Source organism: Sinocyclocheilus grahami, unplaced genomic scaffold (assembly GCF_001515645.1).
Source record: "Sinocyclocheilus grahami isolate Dianchi unplaced genomic scaffold, SAMN03320097.WGS_v1.1 scaffold395.1, whole genome shotgun sequence".
NCBI lineage: Eukaryota > Metazoa > Chordata > Actinopteri > Cypriniformes > Cyprinidae > Sinocyclocheilus > Sinocyclocheilus grahami.
The window spans coordinates 138,235-149,947 of NW_015505574.1; the positions used below are offsets into that span (position 1 = coordinate 138,235).

At 37.7% G+C, this 11,713-nt stretch overlaps 1 protein-coding gene across 1 annotated transcript; it reads left to right on the top strand.

Annotated features, from left to right (window-relative positions):
• Window positions 1–9,975: 9,975 nt before the first annotated feature.
• LOC107550298 (insulin-like growth factor-binding protein complex acid labile subunit) lies at window positions 9,976–11,712 on the top strand (the record flags this gene model as incomplete). The annotated part of the gene is made up of 2 exons (XM_016231567.1): window positions 9,976–10,053; window positions 10,280–11,712. A coding segment is annotated over exon 2 (1,428 nt), but the record flags the coding sequence as incomplete, so codon positions are not given.
• Window position 11,713: the final 1 nt, after the last annotated feature.

The window sequence follows — 11,713 nt, forward strand, 5'->3', positions numbered from 1 at the left end:
TATCTTTATATATATATATAACTTTTATTTCAAAGAGCAGCTTGGACATTCTGCTAAATATCTCCTTTTTTGATCTACAGAAGAAGTCATATGTTGTTTAGAATGACATGACGGTGAATAAATGATGATAGTTCTGTCATTGTTTGGGTTTCTTTAAGTTACGATAGGAAAAAAAGCATGGGATTCTCTGTTTCATGACTGGTGTTACCATCATTTTGATAGCCTTTTGGTTTCTAAACCGTGGGTAGAGGTCTCAAAAAACAGAGGCTATTTGGATAGCTGCCTATGTTATGAGTCATTTGAATGTGTTTGTGAATGCATGTTTTAATCAAATATGAGTGTCTCAATAGCCAAACTTTAATGAAGCCCACTGTAAACACTGGCACTGCAGGAGTATTCATTGTTGGGCTTGTGGTGCGGAAGGATGCTAATAAGGAAAGAGATCAAAGCAAGGATGTTATGCGAGTTCCCACAAGACTCCATGGCCCATATTGCTGTTCTCAGCTCCAGGCCTCTATACCTGCTTTTCTTCTTCTCTTTAAAATCCCCCAGCAGACTATACAGCCTTTTCTTTGCCAAGGACACAATTCTGTTTCTATTATTCCATTTGTGACCAAAGCCTATAGCGACAAAAAACAGGATGAAAAGAGCTGTACTGACAAATCTGTGGTGCTTATTGTAATATTATTGCTAAATATAACTTGACTGGTCTTCAAATTTCATTTTGTTTTGGTTTAATGATATTTAAATAGCCTAAGCTCGTCTGATGCTATTTTTAAAGGAATAGTTATTTTAAAAATTAATATGCTGTCATTATGTTCTTACACCAATATCCTGTTAACACCAAAGGTAGTTCTTTTATTTTTTTAAATCATGCAGCAGTTTTCCATACCCCGAAAGAGAAAATGTGGGGAAAAGAATGAAGTAACACTTCATAAAAATGTCATACGATTTCTATGCTAAAGTCCAAGTACTTTGAAGTACAATTGTACAGCCAGTCACACTCCATCCATGAAATACAGATAGGTCAGGAATCATATTATAGGTATGATTCCCATAGAATGCAAAAAGTATGCCTATGTATGTTGTTTTAAGGTCTTCAAATTTCATTTTGTTTTGGTTTAATGATATTTAAATAGCCTAAGCTCATCTGATGCTATTTTTAAAGGAATAGTTATTTTAAAAATTAATATGCTGTCATTATGTTCTTACACCAATATCCTGTTAACACCAAAGGTAGTTCTTTTATTTTTTTAAATCATGCAGCAGTTTTCCATACCCCGAAAGAGAAAATGTGGGGAAAAGAATGAAGTAACACTTCATAAAAATGTCATACGATTTCTATGCTAAAGTCCAAGTACTTTGAAGTACAATTGTACAGCCAGTCACACTCCATCCATGAAATACAGATAGGTCAGGAATCATATTATAGGTATGATTCCCATAGAATGCAAAAAGTATGCCTATGTATGTTGTTTTAAATAAAGGTGACTGCCAAAAGCAGAAATGTAAATAAGACAGCAAAATGCATTCATGAATCAGGAGTGAAACTGTGCATAATAATGAATAAGCAGTTACAAATATTAATGTCTAATTTACATGATAAATGAACCTAAAATGTAAACATTTGTCAATGCAAAGCACAAAGGATTTTCCAAGACATGTTCAATTCTACATTTACAAATATGTAGGCACTGATTGCATAGTAGTAAAACTGGAATCACTGAATTGACTCAAATAGAATGTGCCAGCATACTAACATACTAATGGAAACACAGTGTTGAACTAAATTAAATCATCATCAGTGCTCCAAAATATATGTACGCTTTACATAAAAGAACAAGAACTTACAGAGAATACAGGTAAGATAAAACCAGCAGCAGATCAGAATAAGCCCATACAAATGAACATTGAATTCACTTCCTTTTTACCTGGGTCTAAATTACATTACTTCCTGTCAGAGCAATTGCAACTAGGGGGAGCCAAGTCACACATGCAACAACTGCTGTACATGAAGCAGAACAACACACAAGAAACAATGATGTCATGAATATCTTAAATCTGATGAGACACTTCATAAAGTTCCATATTTTCAGTGACCAATGACTTTCAGGATTGAGTATTTACTATAATGGTGTGTAGAATTTACTGTATTTATGTGCTAATGTGTATTTACTATGTGTGTGTGTGTGTGTGTGTGTGTTCTTGTTCATACATTGTGGGGAGTGGGACCAAATGTCCCCACAATTAGTAAAACCTGACATTTTTGACATTGTGGGGAATGCTGTGGTCCCCACGAGGGGGAAAATAAATTATTAAAAATAGTAAATGATGTTTGTCTGAAAGTGTAACAATGCAAACAGGTTTCCTGTAAGGGGTAGGGTTAGGGTTAGGGGATCAAAATATTGTTTGGTCAGTATAAAAGTAATAGAAGTCTATGGAAAGTCCCCAATTCACAGAAACCTAATGTGTCTGTGTATGTGTCATTTTTTAAACTTGACATATGAACTGTCCATGTATGGAAAACAGCTGTGTGAATATTCTTCTATTTCATGGGGGAAAGCATACTGGTCTTTTATTTTTTTTGACACGAGGTGAGTAAATAATGGCAGAAATTTATTTTTGAGTGAACTATTCACCCTTACTAATCTAAAAAACAACATTTTTTTTTTGTATAATCAAACGCCCTATTCCAAAAACAACATCAGAGGCTTGTTTCCTTCTTTGACAACTGTGATTTAAAATTTTTGATTGCAAAGTATTTTGACCTTTTTCCCTTTAAGAAACAACTGACAAACAGTCTTATTTACAAGACAACAGCTTGCACTTGAGTTAAATGGTCAGCACTTTTCTTCAGTCAGCAAAGCACATTCAAAAATAAATTCACATCAAATATTGAGCGCGGATAAAAGTCAACTCCTATAATTGGAAACATGAGGGCAAATTGTTCTAACAAGTACAAGGCGATAATAGCGATAATGAACCACTCTAAACTTTCCTAATTTGTGAGCAATATAACTGATCGTACTTGAAGCAGCTTTCCTTTGGATTAAGTGTTATTTTAGCACTGTTTCTATTTTCATCTAAATGAAAGCTCCTTAAAAAGTTATCTATAGACAGCACCTTCCGAAAGTATCTGAACAGAATCATCTGAGAAATATCCAGAGGGAAGAAGATGATGGGGTTTATTAATAGGACTTGGGCTGTGCTGTAGGACTGTCAGAAGGACTGAGCTGATCATCAACATATCATCTTTCTAAACCTCCCTGTGGAATGGAGCAGGCAGCTACAGAACTCCCCAAGTAAAGTTTTACAGCCGGAAACGGACAATATTGGCAATGTTTCCACAGAATTGTGTTTCTCTTTTCATTTGTAGAAAGGATTACCTTGAGAACTGAGCATACAATGAAAATTAGACTTTTTATTTTCCAATGCACATAAACTTCTAAAAACGTAAGAATTGTCCAAAGATGAAATGCAAAATGTGGAAACCAGAAGCAGCTGCTGCTACTCTATAAACATCAAAATTGGAAGGACTTCAAGACAACCCCCAAGTCTCAGAGTTTATCAAAAAGTTTTACTGAGGGGATTGTTTTCCCAGATCTGCCATAGCTGGTTTAACCTCAGCACCGATTTAAGTTAATTTTGCTGGTGCAACCAATAGCAAACAAACATTTGCTTGAGGATAGAGTAGGATTGCCAGTGGCAATAGTCCATGCTATTCAATGATTTTGTTTCAGTGAAACTTGTCTAGCTGTGTTTCTTCAGCTCCCCCAACACCAGTGTACTGTTTATCTTTGCATGTAAAACAGGCTATAAAACAGATTTGGTAATAATATATGGTCTTGCATTGGGGAATATAGCCTTATTAGCAGTCAAGAGAAACGGTGCATGTCATTGCTGACAACATGATTGAGCTTGAGAACAGACAATGTATGGACACATGGAATATCATTATGTTTACAGCAGGAGAACATTCCATCATAAGACATTTAGTGGACAGTTTTTATCCAAAGCAGTTTACGACACAGGAATTCACCCTGCAGCAAACTGATGTTGTGGTGACTGTACATCTCACTAATTGTCCTATTTGTGGATAACACCATCAATTCCAACTGATTTCAGTAGACTTCTGAGGCAGCATAATGGTCTAATGATGTACATACATGATGTACAACAAAATAGACAGAGATTTGGTCAAATAAAACAAAGCAAGTATCTAAACAAAAATACTAATGTGGGTTATGTGCAGCAAACTTCCACAAATCTCAGGTAGCAGCACTTCCATCTTTTCATGTCTTTTGTATGCTTTGTTAAATATAGCTACAGCGTTTTTACAGTGCCTTCAAAGGGGCTACCAAACAAAAGCATAACCAATGCCCATCTAAAAGTTGTTGTTTTTTTTCTTCTGACTAACTTACGGATAGCCTATTAAAATTGAGTAAAGCGGCGACAATAAAAATAACTAGTTAGGTTAGCTTATTACCTTAAAAGTCCATAGATAGGCTATCGCCGTCAGTTCATTCTGCTGTTAACACTTTCTCTGGCATTGTGTCCACGCGTGAAGCCTATTTTGGCTGCAACTTTCAGATGCCTTTTTTTTTTCATTCAGCTCAATTGTCACACAAACACATGCACAGGATAGTGGGATATTACAGGTATACATCTGTGTTGCCTTCAAAAACTGATCAAATGAAGGTATCTCAGCAGACAGGATGTGACACAGTCATCGGATTCGGACATGCCTTGTTTTCCTTCTTTCTCTGTAAATGCTGCCTGTGGAATTTAAAATAGTAGAATTAAAATGAGCCAGAATTCAAATACATTTTTGTCATTTTTAATTACAAAAGCCCTTGTTAAGAATGTTGGCTTGACAAAGCCCTGTTTGAAAGTTCAAAGCTTTTTACAGGTTTATAAACCATATGCATAGATAGATAGAGAGATAAAGAGATAGAGAGATAGAGAGATAGATAGAAGTTTAAATTTAATTTACATTCAAAAGGCATATCATTATTTCACAATGTTTAGTTATTCAGCACATATTGCTGGATTTTAGAATGTAAAACTTGAAGCCAATATGCAGTGGTTTGACTTTCTCCAAGAACAACAGTCCTTGCCTGCTTAATTAAAATTTATCACAGTTATTATTAGTGTGCAAAAGAGGGACAGCACAGGGCAATTTTGCCTCCTGACTTGGAAGCCTAGAAAGACCCAGCCATGAGACTTAAAGATCCGATCTGCTTCACTCCCTGCACACTAATGAACATTTTAATCAGTGCATGCTTATTAAAATGCATTTTACCTTCAATCTCTCGTGTTTCACACGGACATCTACTATCAGCAAGTAGGTTAACAGGGAATTTATTTTTTTGCCAAGGTGTACAGACAGACTAGTCAATCAGAGCAAAGCCTCTGAATTCTCACACACAGGCTTGACATGCTGTGTAACTTAAAACAGAATGGGAAAAAGCTAAACCATGACAATTGAGATCCAAAGAAAGACCAGCTCATTTGTGCCTAAAAATAAGATGTGATATTACAAATCATCACCCGTGCATTGTTCAGTCTAAACCTCCTGACTAGGCCTGCATGTGCTGTGGTGTGAGGGCAAAATTGTTCGCTATTCGCACTGCAGAATAAATCACACTGCTTTTATTAGCAGCTCCGCCACAATGGTTTCAAATAGGCACAGTTTTATGAACATTATTACTGGGAGATCATGTGAGGCTTCACAGCATAAAGAAAGCACTTCCTGGAATTCAACACATTTAAACCAGAAAACAGGTCCATCGGTTCACTGACCATGTAATTTATCCAAAGTGAAAACAATCGGAGGAAATGTTCTTCTAAGGCTGACTGTGCAAAATGACCACCATTTTTGTTGGCTATACAGAGATGTAATGTTTAAAGGCAGCAAGAAAGCTAAAATTGTCAGGGGTGTGTGATAACTGCAGGTGAGGTAATTTGTTCAGTAGTTAGTAGAACCGAATAACGGTGATAATGGGTTTTCTCATCCCATTATTGAGGTTTATCTGGCACACGAGGCTGTTAAAGGTCTGAAAATAATGTTGAAATCATGTGGCAACAGCTTACCATCCTTACCCGTCATCGACAGTCTGTGTTACACTCCCAAAGGGACACTAGACTCGCAGAGAAAACTACTATTCATGTAAATAGCACTGACTGAAGTAATTACTTTGTCCCCTTGTGAAGGTCTAAGAGGTGGTAACAGGTCAGAACAGATACAAATGGTTATTTCTAAACACTATGCACAGAGATAATGAAGGGAACAATTTGAATGTATCATTGGGTAGGTGCGTAACTGTTGTGCCTAGCAACAAAGCTTCTGCTGTTGAGTGCTGAGAAACAAACTGCTGTTCCAATTTGTTCCTCAGCGTGCAATGTTTAAGCATACAATGAAATCTCAACTAAAATATTTATTTAGTTATATGTACATCAGTTAATATATTCTATTTTAAAATGTAATTCATACCTGTGATGGCAAAGCTGAATTTTCGGCATCATTACTTCAGACTTCAGTGTCACATGATCCTTCAGAAATCAATATGCTGAATTGCTGCTCAAGAAACATTTCTGATTATTATCAATGTTGAATACAGTTGTGCTGCTTAATATGTTTGTTTTTCAGGATTCTTTGATTAATAGAAAGCTTAAAAGAACAGCATTTATTTGCAACATTATATATATATATATATATAGTTCAGTCATGAAACTCTAGATGGCGCAGGCTGACGGGTATTAACGTAACTGATGATATTCACAGCGTTAAACGACTTGGCACAAGCTGATTGGTTCATGTTGCATACGCAGCCAATGAGCTTGCTACTTTACATTTAAATGGCTGGTTAGCATTCACTTCAGCATTTGCAGTGTGCGTTCAGAGTTCCTCTGAAATCCACCACCTTCCCCAGCTCCACCTGTATACAGCAATAACCAACAGCAGCAGCAGCAGAATAGCAGATCTATTCTGCCAAGACCAAATATATTAACATTGTCATAAACATTACCATGCTAAAATCTTCCAAGAGTTGTCATGATTGAAATGTCTTTATTGTTACTATTGATCAATTTATATATAATTGTAATAGAGTACAAAATTAGAGCCTTTACTATTCACATTGTACTTTAAATCAAGGTCTGAGTACATGATGTTTAGTTGGTGTCCTCTAAAATTAATGACTCTTTTAAACTGACTTCCATCTTCCTCTGCACTTTTCATCAAGCAATTAGAAAATTCTTAAACATTGTGTAATCCTGTTACAGACTTGTAAATTTTCTAAAGTATAATTTCAATGGCTGTGAAGAGGATTTTGCTCTTGCTCAAAGCTGGCGTCCTTGTACTTCAATATTTATGCCACACTTTCTCAATTCTGTCTCGAAAGGCAATGAAAAGAAGCATCCAGAGGGGAGAGTCTCAGCAGATACGTGGATTCCCTGACGGCAGATGGAGAGAAGACCAAAGAGAGATCTCATACACGTCAGCATCACACGCATTTCCCCTCAAACCCAATCTGACATCATGACCTTTAGGCCCGTTCACCTACTCACCCTCGTAGTGCAGAAGAAACGCTACAACTTCCAGTACTAGTTAGCTCAGCTGGTTGACGTTAGAGGCCGTTTGTGAAGTGTGCCAGCAGCGCTGAGTGGCACCTTCACTGAACAGGCAGAGAGTGTGTTTGAGCAGCTGGCACTGTCATTCATCCTGACACCTCTTGTGCTCATGGTGAGCCACAGCCAAATGACAAAGCTCCAAACCTTTGTATATCATTGACTGTAGGAGACTGAGCCAATTAGAGCTGTTTGTCAGGGGATAAGCAATCATTAAAAGCCACAGTGTGGCAGATTACCCTCTAGTACTGACTGCTTTCCATACTTGAGCTGTTCCTTTGCATATCCTTCATGAATATGTAAGCATTTTCTGTTTTTGAGAAGGAAGAACTTGTTTTGACTGTCGGGTCCCTTACTTTGTCCTCAGCAGATGCACATTTATAGAGAAAGAGCAATACAACAGCCAGTGGAAAGTGGTGGGCACTTGAGGCTTGAGGCAAGGCGAACTTCATCAATCATCAGTTGTCCTGCTTTCAACATTGTTAATAGTCAATGTAGTCACTGATAATCTCACTTTAAAAATGAAAAAGAAATGTGTTGTGTTGTGTTAAAATGGCTTTTTCAGTGGCATTCAAGATTGACACATATTATGATAATAGATAATACAGCAGAAAATATGTGGACCATCTTGGAGGTAACTTAACTTGATGAAATCTTGTGAGCAAAAGACTGTACTTCCCTCTACTGGTGATTTTATGGTAATGTGTCTTAAAATACACAACTTTGCTTCCACCTTGTTTATGCAGCTACTCAGAAAGTCATCTGCTGTAGACTAATGGTTATTTTTTCTCACTGCTGTAACATTAAGCCTATAACATATATGTGACCCTGGACCACAAAACCAGTCTTAAGTCGCTGGGGTATATTTTTAGCAATAGCCAAAAAAACATTGTATGGGTGAAAATTATAAATTTTTCTTTTATGCCAAAAATCATTAGGATATTAAGTAAAGATCATGTTCCATGAAGATATTTAGTAAATTTCCTACCATAAATATATCAAAACTTAATTTTTGATTAGTAATATGCATTGCTAAGAACTTAATTTGGACAACTTTAAAGGCTATTTTCTGTTTTTTTATTTGTTTTTTTGCACCCTCAGATTCCAGATTTTCAAATAGTTGTATCTCGGCCAAATATTGTACTATCCTAACAAACCATACATCAATGGAAAGCTTATTTATTCAGCTTTCAGATGGTGTATAAATCTCAATTTCGAAAAATTGACACTTATGACTGGTTTTGTGGTCCAGGGTCACATATTTGGTCACATGTGTTGCTTCTGTGAATATTTCTCAGGCCGAGTTTATTCAGTTTATTAAATTTCTGACAGATATCCAAAATCTTGACTGCAGAAACTCCGTTGAACATTTCCACACTTATTGCCCAGGAAAAAGAGATTCATTGAATGATCATTCATCTTTTGTGAGCCCTTGTAACAGCTAGTCCTGGTCTCTGCTTGATTGTATCAAGTTGAGCATGTCTCTGGGTCAACAAGTTCTACTAGTGGTCATTAACCCTGTGACAGAAAAGAACCTCTGCATTTAAAAATTACTGTATGTGAATGAGATGTCTGCATTGATTTCTGTATGAGAGTAGAGGACTGCAGTGTTTGCCAGAGCAGGGTCCTATCTCTGTTTGCCTTTACAATAGTTGCCACTTCCTAACATTCTTTGAATGCCACTGCATAGTTATTGACACACGTGTTCTTTAAAAAAATGCTTTTTAATCAGTGTTATTCATATCCTTCTCTTCGTAACTTACATTTCAGTGTAAAGTAAAAAAAACAAAAAAAAACAGACCATATGATTTTGTCACTCAGGCCTTGTTCTTTAGCTTGTTTAACTCTCAATAACTTTTTAGAATTGGATGTCTTCCAACAGATAACCACAACTGGGGTAAGTACCATCTGTTAAATGTCACTGATGGCTCGGCAGATTTACATGAACTTTGGAACACTATTCAGAGAAAGTCAAAGGAGAATGTGTGGGAGTATTAGAACATTCCATGAAAATGCATTGACAATCAGTAACACAACTTAGAGTTCTAATTTCAAACAAAATATGTCAAATAGAGTTCAATTAGTACAAAAAAATGTTTAACATCTCCACTAAGATACTATTTCTACAAATACATATATTTTCATACATATTCATATAATGTCTCTCAATAAACATTTATTAAAGGTAAAAAAATATATAGTAATTATAACAATCTTTTGCTAGAATTCATTTGATGTTCAAATGTAAAAACTGCAAACAGCAGCAAACTGAAAATGAAAACAGCAGAAATGAAGAGGTTAATTCTGCACAGAACACTGTGTGTCTTTTCCTAGGTGATATATAGGGGCAGAGGTGGTTCAGATCTGTTACACACATGCCACTCTTCTAGTGAACGCCTGCTGGACTGCTGCCACAATAAAACGGTAGAGTCAAATCCAAAATTTCTCATTTGAAAAGAATCAAATCGATCGTTTTTAAAATCTGTACCTGTTTTTCCAGAGATGTTCAGAGCATACTTATGGAATTCCGAATTGATAATTCCGACATGATAATCTGAATGTCACAAATCTGACAGCTGTTAAGAAAAGTATATAAATAGGTAGTGCTTTGTAAGTGTTTAATGTTGATATTTTGATCATTGTCTCTTAGTTGGAATGAACCACTTTGTACTGCTATTGTTGTACACACTGGGGACATCAGCAGTGCTGGCAGACCCCAACAAAGAGGAAACCAGACCTTCAGAGCAGCCGAGGCTCTCAGCAGATTCAAAGCCCTCAGAGGAACCCAATGGCCAAAAAAGTGAGCCTTGCTCAAAGGGATGCTCCTGTATCCAAGATGACTACAGTTTAGAGCTCAACGTCTACTGCAGCACACGTAACTTCACCCAGGTTCCCTCCGACATCCCTCTATCCACACGCTCCTTGTGGCTGGATGGAAACCTGTTTACTACCTTACCAGCGGCTGCTTTCGAAAAGCTGTCCAATCTGGAGTTCCTGAACCTACAGAGCAGCTTGCTGGTATCCCTCGATGGCCATGTCTTTAGAGGTCTGAATTCCCTTGCTCACCTGCACCTTGAGAGGAACAATATCCGTTCATTACCTGGCATAGTCTTTCAGGGCACACCCAACCTTGCATCTCTCAGTCTCAACAATAACCAGCTGTCTCGAATAGATGACAAGTTGTTCGCAGGACTCAGCCACATGTGGTTGTTGAACCTCGGATGGAATTCACTGTCTGTCCTGCCTGAGATGGGGTTCCAGGACCTACACGGATTACGAGAGTTGGTTCTCGCTGGGAATCGCCTGGCATATCTCCAACCACAGCTATTTCAGGGTCTGTCTGAGCTCAAAGAATTGGACCTAACAGGAAACTATCTGAAAGTTATCAAGGCAAATGTGTTTCTGAAACTACCAAAGCTGCAGAAGCTTTATCTGACCCAAAACCAGATAGTGACCGTGGCACCTAGGGCATTTGTAGGCATGAAATCTTTGAGATGGTTGGACCTCAGCAGAAATCGTCTATCTGTACTTCACGATGAAACTTTCCTCGGTCTGCACAGTCTACATGTGCTTCGCCTGTCAAATAACTCAATTGGTAGCCTAAGACCCGGGACTTTTCGTGACCTGCAGTATCTTGAGGAACTCTGTCTTTGCCACAACCAGATTCGAGCCTTGGGAGTGAGAGTTTTTGAAGGGCTGGGTCATCTAGAGGTGTTGAACTTGGAGAACAACCGGCTACAAGAGGCACGCATGGGCACATTTATGGGCCTGAATCACCTTGCTGTGATAAAACTTACTGGCAGCTGTTTCCACAGCCTACCGGATCAAGTCTTCAAGGGTCTGTCAAAGCTCCACAGTATTCATCTTGATAGAAGCTGTCTGACAAAAGTCTCAGCCCAAAGTTTCAGCGGTCTAACAGGTCTTCGTCGCCTTTTCCTACAACACAACAACATCTCTGTGCTTGAGCGTCAGAGTTTTGTGGAACTACAAGGGCTGCAACAGCTTGATCTAAGGTTCAACCGGTTAACATCCATCAGCTCCCACACATTTTATGGCCTGAAGAACCTTGATTACCTGCTGCTGT